General features: G+C 40.2%; 1 protein-coding gene across 3 annotated transcripts; it reads right to left on the bottom strand.

Annotated features, from left to right (window-relative positions):
- Positions 1 to 8,552: 8,552 nt before the first annotated feature.
- On the bottom strand, positions 8,553 to 19,341 carry SLU7 (spliceosome associated SLU7). Of its 3 annotated transcripts, none has more exons than XM_014253268.2 (16): positions 19,226 to 19,341; positions 18,542 to 18,734; positions 17,760 to 17,913; positions 17,419 to 17,499; positions 16,699 to 16,863; positions 16,490 to 16,555; positions 15,081 to 15,128; positions 14,486 to 14,617; positions 14,115 to 14,212; positions 12,681 to 12,748; positions 12,352 to 12,491; positions 11,423 to 11,584; positions 10,892 to 10,996; positions 10,630 to 10,704; positions 10,294 to 10,398; positions 8,553 to 9,325 (listed from the first exon to the last, which is right to left on the bottom strand). In XM_014253268.2, exons 2-16 carry the CDS (start codon positions 18,703 to 18,705, stop codon positions 9,146 to 9,148), a joined length of 1,743 nt encoding a protein of 580 aa, XP_014108743.2. In that variant the 5' UTR covers positions 18,706 to 18,734; positions 19,226 to 19,341; the 3' UTR covers positions 8,553 to 9,145. The 3 variants fall into 3 exon arrangements, with proteins under 3 accessions (XP_014108743.2, XP_005523536.2, XP_014108744.2); XM_005523479.3 differs by lacking the exon at positions 19,226 to 19,341 and adding an exon at positions 18,942 to 19,219; XM_014253269.2 differs by lacking the exons at positions 15,081 to 15,128; positions 19,226 to 19,341 and adding an exon at positions 18,942 to 19,219.
- Between the last annotated feature and the right edge of the window lie 54 nt (positions 19,342 to 19,395).

Here is a 19,395-nt window from a genome sequence, read left to right on the forward strand (position 1 = left end):
CAATAGGAGTTAAGGGGACATTTCCAGCAGTCCAAGAAATGGGAAGGAATAAAATCCTGCATGGTGGGAAAAAGGCAAACCTGAGCAATTCTCCTGCCAAGTGATGAGCAGAGCTCTAATTTGAGGGCAGAGCTGGCAACTCCAGTGGTGCCTCCTCTGCACAGAAACTTTTGTACATTCCTTTTCCCAGTGAAACATTTGTTCAGGTCTTTCAGAGAATGACTGAACTGCAGACAAGCCTGGCCTCAGTCCTACAGGAGTAATCAGGGTTCCAGTGCAGCACATGAGAAAATAGAGTAAGTCAAAGCCATCATTCCCACCCTGCACTTCTGAGAGTTAATTCACCGGCTCCTGCTTCTTCCAGGATTTGAGCAGCTGAACCCTGTAGCAGAGCTATTCACTGTGGAGAGTTTGGTTTGGCTCTGGGATTTGTCACAGATCTTTGTAAGGTTTGGCCCTTATATATATAAGGAGATTTTTAAAGACATTCCAGCACATCAGAACTGAGTGTCCAGACTCCTCCAGAGCCAGCACAGTGCCTGACTTCTGTCTCTGTGAGACAGCTATGCAGACATCCAAGTTCAAAGGTCCTTAAACCAAGGGTCTCTTATATGCTAATTGGGGATGAACAACACTCTTCTTAGCACACTCTTGTCAGGATAAACCCATTAAAAACTGTGGGAGTCTTGAAAACAAACACAATCCCCACATAACCTGAGGGTGCCGAAAGCCTCTGTGGTGCAGAGTGTCAGCAGATCACCTGAAACTCTACAAAATGGTAAAACTTTAGGGAAACAGCCCTGTCACCACAGTGTCACCAAACCTGAGCTCTACACCAGTGGAAATTTCACCAGTAACTTGCACTAATACACAGCACTGTGAGTGTGATAATAGCATTCATCAGTCATAAAATATTCCCAGCTAAAAATCACATGTTCCAAATGCTCCTCCTCACTTATGAGTTGCATTGTAAAGAATTTATTAAATGTTTCATATGGTCTGCAGCTCTAGTGTATATCTCACAGTGGCAAATTGTTCCAAGGCTGGATTCCAGGAGGGCTCTGCAGTCACACTCACACGTGGAGCACTGAGCTAACACAGAGCAGGTGGGAGCTCCTTTAGGGCCCCAGCTGTCACAGTAAATCCATGTGTCACAAGAATTAGTAATTAAACCTTCCCATTGCCTTCACATGAAATACTGTAGATCTGGGCTGAATAACTGCCCTTTGCTCTATCTGGGATTCAATCACAGGATAAGATGTTTAATGAGTAATAACGAGTGATTGAGATGTGATGGGGACACCCCCAAAGAGAGAATTTACAGCTGCTCTTGGTAATTAAAAACATTACAACACATTAGTGTCAGAGAACATGACAGAACCAAGGCAAAAACCTCACCCCTGTACCAGCCACGAATGCTCCACCATCCATTCATCACCACTAGGAAGTAACCAAAGTATTCTCAGGATATTTACAAATCACAAAGTTGCTTAGGTTTGCAACTGACAAATTTATGGTAACAATAATAAACAGAGCTTATTATTTCTGCCAAGAGTTGAAATAAACAAGGGATTTTATAAAAGCATCAGAACTAATATTCTTTTTACTTGTCCTTTGGTACCTAAACTTTTAGAGTACATTGACATGTTTTCAAACTTTTTTTCACACCCAGAAATATTGATATACATGGTGGATTTCTTAGCTGAAAGCTAAGACTTTCAGGAAAGCCTTGAATTTTTACAGCTGGTGCTTTCAGAGATGCATAAAATCTCATGACACCCCTGGTAACCATATCAGGGTTGCCATCGGTATGACTTTCATTTTTGAGCACTGCCACGGTCACTGCACAAAACTGCTTGAGAATAGAAAGGCAATAATTGGGATTATAGGGCAAAGTTTGCATCTTAATGCTACTTTAAAGCATCTTAATTCTACTTTACAGGTTTGCTGCCTAATCTGCACTGTGCTGGGATGTGTCCTGCACTCACGTGCAGCTCCCCAAAGCAGGAACTTACAATTCTGGATAAAACCTGCAGACATCAATGATCAACGCAGGCAGGGGTGATGCCTTCCTGTTCACTGGCACCCCACATTCTGCCACTGCCCCTCCACTGCCAGTGGACAGTGCCAACACCACAGAAACCTGTACAGGCAGCAGGGACAGCAGAGAAACTCAACATTAAAAAAAATTCTCATGGCTGTGACTGACTCTTCTCTCAAAGAGCCCCAAATACACCAAACCATTACTGGATGAACCCCATCAAGCAGGATAAAGTAAATTCCAGTGAGGAGCTGTGGGCAGGGCTGGCCAAACCCCTGGCTGTTCCCAGCACTTCTGCCTTCCCATCCTTTTTTACCAGGTATTGGAAACTGCAGTCCAAAGGGGTTCAAATGCTGCCCATAAACACTCCCTTCAGCCAGAGGGCTGTTACCTTCCAGGGTTATTTTCATTCCTGGGCATCAGCTGGGATACAGATGGCTGTGCAGTTACTCACTGCAGAACTAGGTCAGTGGCAGCACTGGTATCAGGAAAAAATAAAAATCCTGGGGTTTAGCCATCAAAGCTATCCAAGTAACAGCAGCCTAATGGACAAAATAATATCCCTGAGAGATCTCATCAGCCCCACTCTTCACAGATACAGCATTGAGGACTAAGGCAGTGTCATTACTGACACATATTTATTATTTTTTCACTAGAATCCAATCATTCCTACAAGAGTTAATCTTTCTGCATGACCTTATAACAATACATAGCCAACTTTTTTTTACACTGGCTGTTATCTAGTTAATTTGAAATATTTTATAGAATAAAGGTTAACAAAGTCACTACTATTGTACTAAATCATGCTGATGTTCCATGGATCAAAGACAGGTCCCCATGTTCCTTCAGTTCCTGGTTTAATACAAAATGTTGTGCAGCCAAAGCAACTTAAGGGAGTTTCCTCTCCTCATGCTTCTTCCAAGGCTGGTTTTCCAATTCTCAGCACTATAAGCAGTTGCAAGGAACAGGATTTTGGCTGCAGCATGGAGAAGAAAGAAGCAACTATGTGCTGGGGAAAGCACACTTGCAAAAAACTACCTTAAATTGACATGGCTTCTTTTAGTCATGTAAATCTTCACTAGGAGTTTTGGCTGAGTAAGGTTACATGATTTGTCCCTGGTAAAATATATAAGGGTAGATCTTTAGGTGGGAACAATCAATTAATATCTGGAAACTTCATTTAAAAAGTAAACAAATATTTAGCCAACCAAATTTTGTTTTTCCATCTGAAACCATGTTGTGAGCACATTTAAGTACTACACTAGCAGTATCTGGGATCTTTGAACCCATAGGAAAATCTTCAGAGAACTTCACACCACTGGGAGCTTTTCACTTTCTGATTCAAGGGGCTGTACCAGTCTGCATAAGTGTTTTTAATTAATTTCACTGCTTAATATTTTTTTCTCAAAGCAGCTGAACTTAATTTCATATGGCTTATAGATCACCAGTGATCCCTGGGCCTCAGAGCAGAATCTGCTCAAGCCATTTAAATTGAAATGAGTCTGAGTTGCTGCTGGAAGGGGAGAAATTGCCTTCACCCCATCTCTCCCCTGTGCACCACACCAGCCTTGTTGCAGCCCTAGTATTTGAACTCTGCTGAGCTGGTTCAGTTTGCTGATCTGGCAGAAGCTGATTGGGGTTTTATTTAGTTTCCTGATGGTTTATTGAGCTGAAAGAGGAATTGAGCTAACAGAGGAATTGGGTGAATTTTGAGTCAATGTGAGGAGAAAGGAGAGAGAAGAGAGAGGAGAATGCTACTGAGCTTTCTTCAATATGAGATGGAGTGTGGGCATGAAAGATAAAAAGCATCAGGGCCCGTCCCTCCAACCTGGGATCCCCTGAGCTCATTGCAGAGGCATGTACCTGGAACACAGATGTGTATCCAGCACTCTACCATCAGAGATTTACCAGAAATCTGCATTGGGTCTGATAATGATTCCACACAAATTAATGGCAAAACTCTTTTCTTTAAAAGAGAGAGCCTTCAAAAAAGAATCAGGGCATTTTGCTCAGGGAATGTGTTATTCATGCGAAGCTGGACACTCATTTTTCCAGATATTTATAAAACCAGAATTTAAACACAGCTTGTCACTACATTAACAAATGTGTTTGTTAATGTAACACTTGCAGACAGGTATTAAAAGAACAGCACAAAGTGCAAATGAACAGCTCCCATATGAAGGGTAATTTGTTCATTCCTTTAAACACTGTAAAATGCCGGAGAAGTAAAGAAGAGAGGGACATCACGGTTCCCCTGAGGCAAGGGTCCAGCTGAAGTGCAGCAATGCCAGCTGCTGTCTGCTTTTGTCATTATGTATATGCTGCTCTCCTCTGCACTTAGAAAAATCATTTCCAAGGGGGGATCCTGGCAGGCTGTCACTCCAGCTACAGAGGAAGCCAGCAGCTGACTCTTTGCTTTCCCTCAAACACTCCAGCACAATGGGGGCTCTGTTACAGGAGGCTAAATGAATCATGTGGTCCTTAGATGTCAAAGAAAAAGGAGCATTACACAATTAAGTTCCAGATGCAGAGCAGGGCAGCTCTGCCATGGTCCCAGCAGAGAAGGAGGACTTAAGGCAAAAATTACCGGGGGGCAACAGAGATACAGAACATGAAGGTCTGGGTTTTGAGGACAGACTAATTTAGAATTATGACTGACGACAGGTATTTCTTTCTCACGCACTTTTGTTTTCTGCAGTGGAGCTTTTAAATGTGTAGACCCAGCAGGATCTGATATATGTCTCTGCAATGTGGACTCTGGTTATGGACTCCTCCTTCCCAGAAGTGTTCAAGGCTGGACAAAGCTGGGAGCAAGCTGGTCTAGTGGAAGGTGTCCCTGCTCAGGGCAGGCTGGGTGAAGTTAGGTATCTTTAAGGTCCCTTCCAACCCAAACCATCCTGTGATTCTATCAGTGTAGCTTTTGAACAAAAAAAAAATCAGGCTGTCTCCCAGTGCAACTTGAGCACATATTTTCACAAGGAAGAGCAATATTATTCTAGTAATCAAACACTAAAAAGGGTCTCAGAGGGCTCCAAGCAAACCTGTCTCATTAATAACAGAACATTCAGATCTGGTGCTAGTTTGGCCAGGAGTCTGGAAATGCCAGTTAATCATTTAAATTCTGGAATTTCCCTGAACTTCAGAAGGCATTGGGATGACAGAATGATATCAAAGCCGTTTTACACTTAATATTTTAGGAAGTACATATTTTCTTTTCTATGAAACATTCCTCCTAATAATAACCTTATCCTGCAAGCCATGCACAATGGAAATTTTCAAACTTCTGCAGGAGTTTTCACTATAGAAAAAAACTCAGGACCAAATCTCAAGATGCTTTTCATGCAGTAAAGTTGCAAGAAGTTATTAACAGAAAACAGGAAGTACACAAGGTGTCAGTTCTTAAAGTCCTGTGAGGGGATATACAAGATACTACATCTGATCTCTGCTTTTCAAATTTGATTTCAGATACATTAAAAGAAGCAATTTTCCTAGATACACCATGTGAAATTCTATTAGTCTCATCTAATGATGGCAATTGACTTACAAACCTGGAAAAGATTTATTTTTTTATTTAATATGTGCAATTTCCTTTTGTTTTACCATTCTGTTTTATAGCATTTAGGCAAAATTACTTGCAATATATATATATATTTATATATATAAAGGTGCTTTGAACTCAACACTTCTCAAAGAGCTGAGGAAAGCTCCTCAATGGATGTATTTGGAGATTCATAGCTGTGTACCCACTTTCATGCAGTAAGTTAAGGGCAAAAGGGAGCAAGTTGATTATTTCCAGTTCCCTGCTCTATTGACAGGAGCAGATTTCCCATGTTAGATAACTGTGCCCCAGGCGAGCTCTGTGGCCATTGGCAGGGTCACTTCAGGTTATGGTCACTCTCAAGCCTAAGAGACCAGAGAGTACCACAAATAAACTGAAATTCAATTGGTGTGTTAGAAGAGGTTCTACTGAGCCTCCCAAAACTGCCCTGAGATACCTCTGAAATAGCATCAAATTCCACAGACCATGCTGCTTACCATGGACATGCATGGGATTGAGGGGTCTCCTCTGTGCTGGTGTTTGGGATCTGCTGGGGGTTGGAAAAGAGAGCAGCTGGTGCCAAAGGAAGTGCAGGGAGGGACTGAGACATCCCAGAGCTGCTCACATCCATGTGCTTCTAAGCTTGGCTCTGGTTCTGCATCCGTTGGATCCGTGGGGCTGTTCAGCCCTTGCTGAGAAACACCACATGGCAGAAGTATTAACTGAGCTTTCCAGGGAACAGACACTGCTTACAGAGCAAGATAAGAATCTCCAGTTAACCAACTTATTTCAGTCAAGGGTTTGTAGGGAATTCTCATAAGATTGGAACTGGAAAATTAAAATTTTGCACCAGTAGAAGCATGAGAGATGTGAACCTTGCAAGCCAAGATCTGCCTGGAACTGCTTTTTGGCATTGTCCCATCACACACATCTTCAGTTTGACAAATGAATCAGTCAAGCAAGAATTGCTCTAAATCATATCAGAAATCACTTTTTCAGGTTATCTACAAAAACCTTGGAAGTACAGAATTTTGTTTTTGTGCTAATTCCCCCCTAAATTACACCCCCCCCCCAAAGTATCCAAAACCATTTAAGAATGACTAAACTGTACATGGGAGGAAGTGTAACCAACAGCCAGTAACTTGGCAAGGGCTGCAGAACACTCCTAAAAGTGAGACACTATTTTTAGGAGGTTAACTCCTGCTGAGGCCTCCTAGCAGTGCTGGAGTTGCTCAGTGCTGCCCCTGAACCCTCAGCTGACTAGTCCCAATGCTCCTGTATAAACCCATTTCCCTCTGACTATCCAGAGTCTTTCATCCCTGACCCCTTTGTGGCAGCTGGAGCTCTCCTCATCCCTGGACTGAGAATAAAGGTTTCTTGTGGAACACAAGGCTCCCATCCCTCCTTCTGTGTTGCCCAGATGTTCCCTGAAGAGCTGCAATCACTGAGCAGCCCTTCTCAGGGCTCAGAGCTGAGATCACTCTCGGCAGGGCAGGGAGTGCCTGTGTGCCCCAGTGTCCTTCTAAGGATGCTTCTCTGGGAATGTCATGGCTCCCACACCACCAGCAGGCCATGACACATGCATGAAATGCTGCACCAAGAATGAACTCCCAAAGGAGAAGTGCCATTTCATATTCATGATGAAAACCAGGTAAGCCTGTTTATTCCTGAAAGGTTCTGAGTGTATCAGCATTGCTTCACATTTCCTACTATTTATTCTGAGAAATGTTTATCCATCTGACTGAAGTATTCTAGCTGGAAATGTATGAAGGAGTTTTTTTTAAAAATCATCAGATAAATGTTGCAGCTATTTAAGAACAAATCTCAGTATAACACACTGTCCTCTCAAGGTTAAAATAAATAACCTGACAACCCCTTAAAGGAGCTCTCTTCCTTTACAGTTCAGACTAAAGATCTGGCAAGGATCAACTACTGCCCAAGTGCTTGAGTTTGACTCATTGGTGAAATCTAAGTATTCTAAATTTAAGACTGAATTTTAATCCCTGAACAATCACTTCACATAAATTCAGTAGAGACTTGATGTATTTAAGTTTCCCTGCAGTCACTCCACAGCTTACAAAATTAGTCTTGAATTTTCCTTTGTGTTTCCTGTATTATTTCTGAATTACCTCCTTTATAAAGAATTAAGTTTTTCAGACTTAACATTTTTTTTAGACTAAACTGCAGCTTTGAGGAAGGTATACAAATAGCTCAAGGGACCCTTCTTCTCTTCCCTCAAACTGAACTTGGCACTGACCAAGCCAACAGCAGTTGCAGGGTGTGCTGGCACAACCTCAGGTGCTACAGCCCTGAGAAGAGCACCTCATAGTTCAAATCAGCTAATTCAGAAAGTTTGCTTTTACTGTCTGGCAGAGGATCTGACACACAGTAAAATTTTGACTCAAATTTTTTTACTAAAAATTTTGATCACCAATGAGAATATCACATATGATATTAATACAGAACTACATTGCAGAGCAGTGCAGAATTGCCATCATTAGCTACATGTGCCAAATCAAAACATTCAGTCCTCAAAGTGCCTGTGAAATCACACACAGAGCACTTACAGGTATGTTTTCTGTATGTAATTATTTGTGGAAAAGAGCAGTTTTTCCTTGGAAAGATAGTTTAAACCTCAACAGAAGTAATGTCCAAGCCTTCCAACTCTAAAGTCATGCTGTACAGTTTATTACCCAGTTCTTCAACTTTTAATTAGTTAGAAAGGGAAAACTCCCAGCTTAAGAACTAATATTGCCAAACCAAAGCATATGCTACTTCATGTTCTCACACGGGATTACAGTGTGACACTTGGTATCACACCCTGTAACAGGATACTGTTATCAAAAGGAAACTCAAGAACTCAGATCTTTACAGTTGAAAATTCTGTGGAAATACATCTTAAGAAACAATTGGAATTTAAAAACTCTACAGTCAGCTTCTCCTAACCATTTAATTTAAAAGGCTAGACAGCACTTAAGATCTTTATATTGATTTAATCAGAACAAAACAATAAATTTTTACATTTCCAAAGTACTTACAGCAAAGTGGTCAAGAAACTTTGTATTCTTTAAAAGCCATGAGACAGGCTTTACAAGAAGCTCTAGTAGTAGTTGTGTCAATGTCTGTCAATAAGTTTTGTTCTATATTGACACCTGCTGACCATTTCTTCTGACTAGTCAGTTTTACTGTATCACAACTTTATGCATAGTTGGCCAAATATATATATTTATTAGCTGGCCAAATAAACCTAGGATTTCAGTCAGATCTCTCTCCTTCAAGAATTTACAGAGTAGGTGTACGTATTTTATCTGTACATATGCTATATATATGTGTGTGCATATATGTGCCTGTATTTGTATACACACACACATTTACAAAACTCCAGTAAGTACTAGACTGCTCATGTCTGCTCAAAGAAGCTTTCACGAGTTTCTTCAGAGCACAGAAAGGTTTCTACCATTTCTGCCATTGTAGACATGTGCAAAGGAATCAAGTGTCTAGAGAGTTGTAAACAACTGTGGGAAAAGCCTCATGCATTGGAATAATACATGAGTATCCTCCTGTGACTACTGCCCAAGAAAAGAGGCCATGGGGTCATCAGGTCTCTGCCGTTTCATTCTGTAGGCCTCCATCTCCTCTTCTGTTGGCTCCCTGGCTTCATACTGGCTGTTGTATGGTCTCTTCCTCTCATCTAACTGCGTGATTTCTTTGATGTGGAGAAGTCGAGCCTCTTCAGCATTTAGAGCCTGAAATGAGAGCAGAGGGAAACAAAAATTCTACAATGAAAGTTAAACAAAAAACCCCCAACAATGAAGGTTTGTCTTAAATTTCTGTATGATGGACAAGGAGCAAGCCAAGGGTGGGATAACCAATGCACACCAGTCTAGCCCACCCACAGCCTATTTCACTTAATGCTCAGTTTTTTAGTATTTAACATAAAATGATGGTAAAATGCTATTTAGTAAACAAGACACTATAATCTCTTTCCAAATGTCAAAACCAAGTAAGAAACTCACAGGATTTACATAAAATATAATTGTGATCTAACAAGTACAAATGAATTGTTATTTTTTGTTATTATGTTTGAGGTTTTAATTTTTAAATGCTTTGTGCTATCTCATTCCTCCAACTAGTACTGTTCCTACTGGGAAAGAAGTTTGCATTTGTACCCTGCTTTAATTAAACATGGTTTTAATAGGCTTCCTCTCAGAGTAGCCCAAGGCAGGCTGCTGTGCCCACGGGAACACACCACTGCTCAGCAGTGGATGGCTCGGGGCATGGATTTATTACATCAGCCGTGAGGCTGGGCCAAGCCTGGGATACAAAGTGCTAAGTTAAGATCTGACACTGCCTTTGATCTCTCCATCTCTCTTCAATACACAAATCACTGTGTTCTGCAATGTCTTTTATAGACGTACAGGTGTGTGCTGGTTTTGCCTAAACCCACCATAAAGTGTAATACATGCTTAGACATGAAATGTTCTAAGTCATCTAAATTAAGTCTTTCTAAATTAAATATTTATTGAAGATTTGCCTGAGGAATAGGGAATGGACTTTAGAACATTTAATAGCATTTAAAATTTGATTTAGGTCAAAATTAGCATCAAATTACTCCATGGTATCACCAAGAACTACATTATAGGCTCCATAAAACCAACGCTGTAAAATATGTCATGTTCCTTTTTCCACAAAGCCACTGAAGATTATAGTGTACCTTTTTTAGTTTTTCTTGCTTCTTTTTCTCTTCACCCTCACTGTCAGAATTTGAGCTCTTCTTGTGCTTCTTCTTTTTCTTCTCTTTCAGTTTTTCTTGGTGGATCTGCAAGGCGGGAAACAAGTTACTGTTAAGATTCAACTTGCCAACATTAATAATGCCCAAACCACTAAATCCTAACTTCTATTAATGCTATTTGAGAGCTTAGTTTTCAATGGAGATATTAATGTACTAATAATGCAGTCTAGTAATTTCCAGACTTATTATGACTCTACAGAATTTTGTAGCTAAGATGTTGAAAAGTATCTGTCTTACTGAGAAAGGGAAACATCCTACCTCCATCAGTGTTTTGGGTTTTGTCATGTGTTCTTCCTCCTCGGGCTGCTCTTCCATTAAACTTGCCTCTGTATTCTATACAACAGACAAGAGCAAGGATACCCTATTACTGACCACATCTGAAATGGGAAGGACAAAGAAAAAAATCCCACAAATCGCTAAAAAGTCGACCTCGCCCAAAAAGCAAACCTGTTTAAACCTTAACTAAGGAATATGAATGCTTTTTAGCTCTTTCCACATGAACAGATAAGAGAATACTCACAGCAATTTCTTTCCCAGCTTCTCCTGTACAGTAGGAGTACTTGACAAAGGAGTGACAGCACTTGTAACCCCACTTGCCTTCTTTCCAGTATGAACCCCAAATGCACTGCAAGAGAACACACCACAGTTACTCCTGTAAAAGGCAGGCTAAAATTTACTCCTGAGCTGATAAACTGGTAAGTAAATTATTCAAACAGTCCAAAAGGAAGCTAAGAGAAATTCTTTTGCTATTTTACATGAGCCTTACAGGTACACTATCAAAAAAGAGAACCACAACAGGACATGGTAGACTTATATTCCAAGTGGAAGGCGAACAGAATAACTTCCCCTTTAGTTTAAGATTGCCATGGCACCTCTTCAAATTCACATCACAACTGTGACTATCTGAAGTTTCTCCTTAGCAGAAAAGGGAAAGTGTCACATGAAACAGGAGAAATGTATTTTCTGTATTAATTATATTGTACTGCATCCTAAATAGCTCCAATGTGATGGCATTTAATTTTTGAAAATTTTAACACAACCTAGGACTTACTGTATGATTGTTGATCTTCACATCCTCTTCATACTTAGAACAAGCAATAGCTTTCTCCTGTCCTTTGATGACCGTTCCATGCCTAGAATACTCCACATAATCTTCTGTTTGAGCTAACAGCAGCTCAGCTGGGGGGGCATCTAAATGTTCTTGTCCTCCATACTAAAATGCAAATAGAAATGACATTTAATAGCTTCGGAAAAAAGCCCAACTTTTATATAGTTACGCAAACATTTCAAAAACAGCACCTTTGGTACCTTGTTAAGAAGGCACAAAAGTGGACAGAGACAGTTTAATCTTTACTGAAGAGTTAACACAGAAATACATCATCTCTTACGGCCACTGTGTTATCTTTTGGTGTTTAGTTTTGTGGTGGTTTTGGTGTGTGTGTCGTTTTTTGTTGTGGTTTTTTGTTTGTTTTTGTTTTGTTTTATGTTTGGAGAACAGTGATATTCCTCATTCAAAGCAGAAAAACTTTAGAGACCAAGACAAACAGCTTGGGTACAACCAGAGCAATACTTCCTGTCCCCCTCCAAACTTGACATAGCTAGAATCTAAATAGATTATTTAGTTCATTTTCATTTGTCCAAGAAACAAGATGCAAAATAAAAAATAAGTATTTATCTAGAAGACTGTACCCAAAATTTGATTCAGAAAGAAATTCAGATTTCTTCAGTGGAGAAATTCTGACAGTTAAGGGAAAAGCTCCCAACAACACAAACACCAGCAGACCTTCAAAGGTCCCTATACTAAATAATAAAATTCATCAATTGATAAGATAGTGTGTATAAATACAGAAATATTTTAAGTCTAAGCTGCTGAGGACAGCTGATGCCCTCTCACATAGAATTAGTAATCTTACTTGTTCCCCAAGACCCACACTTCAAATTCAACAGAATTCCTATTAAATAAACCCAAATGCCTATTACCTTCTCTAGGATGCTTTCTTTCTGCTGTGCCTTGAAATCTTCTTTTTTCACTTTGAAAGATTTGTAAAGGAGCTCTAATTTTGTAGGGTCTGCTTGAAGATGAACTTCAGAGCCTTTGTCATAAGCCTCCCAGGCAAACACTGTGTACATAAAAGTTTTCACTCAATACTTACTCTAAAAGTGACATACACATTCAAATTACATTTTTTTAATTCTGAAGCAATTTGATAGAAGGCCTCAATCTATAAAAAATTATTTCTTTTGCAAGAAAGCAACATCATTAAGCATTTTAAGTCCATTTCCTTCAAAAAACCCCAAACCCCACTTACACTGAGTCTGTGCCATTGAAATGGTATCACCTGTGTAGCGAACAAAGTTGTCACCTGCATAACCAACTCTGCAGAAAAGAACACAATTGTCAGCATTTGTAATATGATTTCCTCTTAAATACAAACAGAAGTGCAACAGGCAAGTAAAAATTCTCTTGTGCACTAAGAGTTAAGAACAGAGGGAGATGAAGGTGCATTCAACTTGATATACGAAACAAAAACCTGTGCTCCTTGTAAAGCCATGAAAGCATTAGGCAGGCACTCAAAAACCATGATGTCTGTGTTCACAGGGACACATGACATAGACCTGAAGTCCTGCCTGAGATGCCAAGCACTGAAAGTTAAACTTGGACCTAGTTACACAACAAATAGGCATAAACAGTCTGTGATATTCCAGCACAGTGATTCTCTGAATTTCTGACTCTTCAATCCAGACACAGCTTATTTGGCAGAGTTAAAGCTTGGGACAGCTTTACTGCTCTTAGTAAAGCTGAGACACTTGTGCACAGCCCTTGAAGAGATGCACAGTCAGTACATCAAACACACACTGATGATCAAATAATGCTAGCAATCCAATTCCCTACTCTTTCATCTTCCCAAAGCCACTCTGAAAAATTTACTGTCTGCAAAGCTATGTCAGAAACTTAGATTCAACAAAGGTCAAATTATGACTTGAGAGAGAAGCAAAAGCATCTCCATCTAAAAAAAGAATTGACTGGCATTAGCCTAACTGGGGGCAAGGAGAGGTGGAAAGACCATTATTTGCTATCATTCAGGTACTGCCATTCTATTTTAGGCAGCAAGCGAATCCCATTGCTGTACTCTGAATACATGTTTTACTCACAGCCTATCTGCTCTGTGACAACACAGGTCAAGTGTCTGACTTGGGGTTTAAGGGAGACAGCTAACTGTGCAGCCAAAACCAATCTATGGCAGCTTTAATTAAACTATCTAGACAATGCCAAAACTTTCACACCTTTTCTATGCAGAATCCATTAATACAGGAGGAGATCTTACTCCTAATTCAAATATTTTCTTATGTACCACATACACACAACACCATCTCCAGAACCAAGACACAAGGGATAAAGCTTATGATATGGTTACTGAAATACTTTACATAAATACTATTACTGCTTACAGGCATCACCTCTAGATGCAGCAGTGTCCTAGCCCTTGTACAGATAATTACACTAAACTGTGGTCCACATATCCCTGAAGATTAAGGGTCAGTATTACAAAAATACTACTTTTATATACTAAATCAAAATGTGTTCCTAAATAAAACAGTTTTTTTCAGGTTTACTTATATGTGTATATGTAACTGACTAGAGATTCATTGGCTAAAGAACATACAGGTAAAAAAAATAAACCTATTAATATAATTTTTAAGAATTTTGTTGAATATACAAGCATGACCTCATTTTAACTTACTCATCTGGATTTTTGCCTGTGTTGGCATAAGGGTTCTCCCTCATTGCTCTTGTTTTGGGATCATAGTAAGCAGAGTTTGGATCTAGATTCCTCAAGTACTAGGGAAAAAAGAAACATAAAAGATACTTAATGTTTACGATTTTAAAAGAACAGAGGTTACTCCTGCATTGTCCAGTTTAGATGTTTTAAAAAGTTCTATCTATGCAAAAGGATGACCTTGATGAAGTCATAACATGGAACAGAACTGAGAATAGACCTTAACTTCCAAACCCCATGACCCATAAACAAAATCATTGATAACTGAACATGTAATTTGCTGAAATTAACTCCCAAGAATACAGAGGAACATCTGTACAGAATTCTTTACTCACTTTAGCAATATCTTCCCGAATACGTAAATTTCGGACTGTGATGCGTCTTTTAGAGTCGAAGTTCTGCCCAGGCATATCAATGTCATCTGCGTATTTGTCTTCATCTTCATCTTCACTGTTATGATCTCTTTCCTGAGGAAAAATGGAAAATTTCTAACTACAGGGTCCTTCACTCTGGAGACATATACAAGAATCTGATTTTAGTAGTTTCCTTAAAATTCTGCAATCCCTGTAGTTACAACGTGGCACAGTTTACCTGGGCTTAAGTGTGCTCTCAGGCTAATCTAACATTGAACATTTCAGCAGCTAAATAATTTTCACTTCCTTCTATGGAAATAGTTATCAAAACATAACTATGATGATATTAAGAACAGTTATTTTGGTCAAAATATACCACAAGTAAAATCTAGCTATGTGTTTACATCTCTAAGGTTTGAGAACACATAGGAATTAAAACAAAAAGTCTCTTTATGAAATCCAGCAACCTCTGCCCAAAATAAGAGGTAGGCATGAACACAACACTCAAATCCTTGTGCTACCCTTGCTACACTGTCTTTCTTTGCCCATGGTGTGATGCAGTGGATAATCATCTTACTGTCTGTGAATTTGACTCCTCTTCTCCCCACGGGTGTCTTGGGGAGTTCTGCAGCAAACAAAGAGCACATCAGCAGAGAAGACAAGGTAGTGGAAAAAGGCAAGATGACAGGGATGCAAAGGACAATCAAAGCAGAGCTTCATGCTGGATACAAAATACAATTTACCAGTGGCCCCAAATGCAGAAATACTGCTACACAACACTCCAGGGAAATGCTCTTAGCTGTCTTTGTGACAGACAATGTTGGAGAACTTTTCACTGTATGCCCAACAAAATTTCCAGTTGTTTGCAAGAACAGCAAATTCTAAAACTCTTGCTGTTATTTAGAGCTTGTTATGCCTTTGAACACTGAGGATTTAGACTACAACATTTAATACCATGTAAATATAACCAAGTTTCAACTCTGAAAGCTTAAAAAATAATTAAGGAGACATGTATTCAAGAATTTCATCAGGATTTACAGGAATACTAAGCATGAAACAAAAAGCAGAATTTAAGTTTGACAAACACAGACAGATTTTATTTTTTCAACCTGCTTAGTCTTTAACAGAAAAATACTTGCAGCAGTAAAGACGGGAACAGCGGTGAGCCCTGGAACACAGACCAGCAACTGGCCAGCAGTGACTATGCAAATCAGTCTAAGTCCCCTCCCTCAGAGACAGCTCTTAGCTTTCAAACACACTTTTCTTCTTACAGTTCCATTTTATAAGCAGAAAGTATACAGAAGCCAACGGTGGTTGCTTCATAAACAGGCATGAAAAGAGGATGAATCTCTTCTATTGGGGAGGGTCAAAGCTCTGTAGTTTGGGCTGGATGGCAGCTCGAGCTCACTGTGCCATCTAGTGACAGCCCATGACGAGACAGCACAGCCTTTGCAAAGAGGCTTTAAAAAACTTACTTCTGACCAGCAGCAGTCTCTATGTTCTCCCCATTTTGTAAGTCACTGCACAGTGGCTTTATCTTAAATCAATTTGCTTCTTCTTAAGAAAACACCTTCCTATTCCAATTAATTTTAAACATTACTAAATCAACGCACAGTCATCACCTCACTAGTCAGACTGTATCAATATTTAAATATGAGAAAAGCATTTCAGTATATGAAAAAATTACTACATGGAAAACAAGCTCTTCTGGCCTAAAACTCCATGTCATTAATTTCAGCAACAATAACAATCACACAGAATTTCTGCCCATAAGGGGAACACAAAGCAATTCTCATTTGAAAGAAGATGCTTCAAGTTTTTGAGTGAGACACATAACATGCTGGTGCTAGGAAAACCTTTAAATTACTGAAGGTAATAAAACCCAATAGCAGACCCTGTATAGAGAGTAAAACAGTTAGAAAGCAGAAATAATCTGTTTTATATTTATTCAGCCTAAGCAAAACCAGATTAAATAAGTTTACTTACCACTTGCTCCAGCTTCCCTGATGCCAACTCCTCCTGAAGCTTCTGGGCTTTCAGTGTACGCTTGGCCTGTGCAGTATGTGCATTTGTTTAAGTATTTCTTTTTAGCACCAGATCTAATATCAACAGAGCACATTACAAGTGACCCTCCTCCCAGCCCAGCCACACCAAACACTAACACTCTCTCCCCAGTAAATCACAACACCACATACCAAATCAACCTTGGAATATTCCTCAACAATTTTCATGTGCTCCTCTGGGTTATAACCATTCCACCGGTCTCGCTTCCCATCATAATCGAACATCAGCTGAGGCTGCACGTGTTCATCTGGGGCAATATTCATGCCTGTGTATTTTGCTCCAACTTTCCTGGGTCTCTGAAAGGAAAAAATGATAGTTAGATCAGTCCATTAGATTGCTCACTTGCATATCACTTTAAAAGTATTATCACTTGAGCTCCTCTAAAGCAAGTTAAATTCAGCACTGTAAGCCTGTGGATTGTAAATAAATTCAAGTAGTTCTGCATTTAGTAGTACAACTGACTTCATACTCCATATATTCTTGTTTGTATTTTCTACAATTAAGAAAGCAATTAAAACAGTTTCTGGGGGCAGCTTCTACCTGAGATGAAGCAGAAAGACAGACACAACAGTACTTGAGCTAATGTAATTAACAAGAAAATAACATTTTCACCTATTATGTCACATCTTATTACAAACAGAATTGATGGATGACACACTGAACTGTAACACTTTCCCCCTTTTCCTACATAATTCCTTTAGAAGTTTCTAGGCCATTTCTCACTACTTGTAACATTTTTCAAAATAGGTTTTCCAAACCCAGTATTTCATCTATAGCCAGCTATTTTTCACAAAGATTAAAATGCCCATGGCATTCAAAGTCATTAAAACATGGACAAAAGTGAAATTTACCTCCATGCAGTCTTTCTTTTTGTGTGTCAGTGCTCCGCAGTTCTCACAGGCTCCTTTGCGGTACCTTGTGGCCACAGCGTGCTGAGAGGAAACACAATGGGCAGCATTTTGGGGACACTTTGGCACATCCACAGAAGTGCTCCAAATAACAAGTTCATATTTTCAACATCACTCAAGTATGCTTGCCCTTCCCAAAGGCCAAACACGTGTTTTGACTGTCACCAGACACTGAGATTTGCCTACTGAATAAAAAATCCTGCCCCCTTCAAAACCATATAACCAGAAATATCCTCATGTAATCAACCCAAATTCTTGTTTCATGAGAAAAACATTCTGCATACCTCCTGAACTCCTCGTTTGTACCAATCTCCAGAGGAGTTATACTGTTTCTGTTTCTCTGGCTGAGGTCTCTGATGCTTTAGTGTAGGTCTTTTAGAAGGATCTATGTACCATGGTACTGAAGAGATGTACTGAGGAATATGAGGGTTGATATCTCTGTAAAAGATGTTGTGCAATGAATACATGGCACAGGGGGAAAACCCAAAGCAACTTAGTCTAACAAACAACCTTCACATTAAATTTCAAGTGATAGCTTTAGGAGCGATAATAAATAATGAAGTTGGTACAATGCACTTCAAAATAAATTCTCAGTTTGATAAACAGACTTTGAGATTTTTGTTGTCACCTAATTCACCTAAACTCCTCACTCCAAATCAAATGCCTTATTCTGTTGTAAAGTTACTGAACAAAAAAAGTAGCAACATTTCTCTTCTCAGAAGCAACAAGCCCAGTAAAAGCAAGAGAAAGAGGCAACAGATGAGGTACACAGTAAAAGACCTCTGTACTGTGTTTTTCTCACTTTTAAAATACCACATGTTATTAGTTTCATGGATTGGACTTTTTAGCAGAACTGTCAGTAGCCAACAGAAGATAAACATTGAACCAACACGTTTTTAGAAAATATCTGATGACCGGAATATTAAAAGACAAAATTCAACTATTTACTTCTACACTAACTCACACTAAAATCATGCGTTTCCCTCACGATTGCTCTATAACCACAACAGGAAGAGACATTTTTCCTCAACAGCTTTAGAATAACCACAGCTTTAGTAACACGTACTTTCCTTCTTCATCCACTTCAGCAGGTGCATTTCCTAGTTTTCTCTGTTCTTCTAATTCTTTTTTTTTCCTCCAATCTTCCCTTGTCATCTTCTTTGGTTCCTCCAGGCTCACATCATTTGCCCCTCCTGCAGGAGGAGCGTTCGATACCGCACCTGAGGCCATTCCGGCTTTTTTCCTTAGCAGAAAAAAACCTGGAAGATAAAATAAATGCCTTACAGATCAATACGCTCTAACATTACAGCTCTTCCACGTGATTTTATGTCATTCGGTGAAATGAACTAACTCCCTACTATGCATTATACATATATATAAAATACATAATTATACATATATATATGCATAATATAATATACCTGTGTCCTAGAAAATAAGCTCCACTGCCGAAAACCCAAAATTACCTTATTGTCAACGTAAGACCTGTCTGCGCGTACCCCGGAAGAGACACGAGATTACGAGCGTGGGGAAGGGGCGCCAGGCCCGGGCGCAGCTCCGGCCGGGGGACGCCAGCAATGACGCAGAGCCTAAAGCACCCGCCCTCTCGGATGCCGAATCCCGACTGCGGTCCCGACTGCTGTCCCGACTGCTGTCCCGACTGCGGTCCCGATTGCTGTCCCGACTGCGGTCCCGACTGCTGTCCCGATTGCGGTCCCGAATCCTGCCCCGTTCCCCCAGCCCTGCTTACCTGAGAGGCCGCAGCGCCGCCCCACAATGCCCCGCGGCCACGCTAACTTCCGGGGCGGAGCCACCTTCCCTGGGCGGAGCCGCCTCCCCGTGCCCAGCCCGGCCCGGAGCCCGCGTGCGGCGGCGCGCGACGGGAGCTGTCAGCCAATCGGCTGCCGCGCGGGGGGAGCT

Source organism: Pseudopodoces humilis, chromosome 17 (genome assembly GCF_049639895.1).
Source record: "Pseudopodoces humilis isolate 2021_Gansu_Grassland_sample_001 chromosome 17, ASM4963989v1, whole genome shotgun sequence".
NCBI classification, from domain to species: Eukaryota; Metazoa; Chordata; class Aves; order Passeriformes; family Paridae; genus Pseudopodoces; species Pseudopodoces humilis.

Coding starts and splice junctions, on each gene's coding strand:
- SLU7 (XM_014253268.2), bottom strand. CDS start 18,705: ATGGCCTCAGGTGCGGTATCGAACGCTCCTCCTGCAGGAGGGGCAAAT. Junction 16,864..17,418: donor AAAAGAAAGACTGCATGGAG/GTAAATTTCACT, acceptor TTTTCCTTTCAG/AGACCCAGGAAAGTTGGAGC. Junction 10,399..10,629: donor AACCCAAAACACTGATGGAG/GTAGGATGTTTC, acceptor CCCGCCTTGCAG/ATCCACCAAGAAAAACTGAA.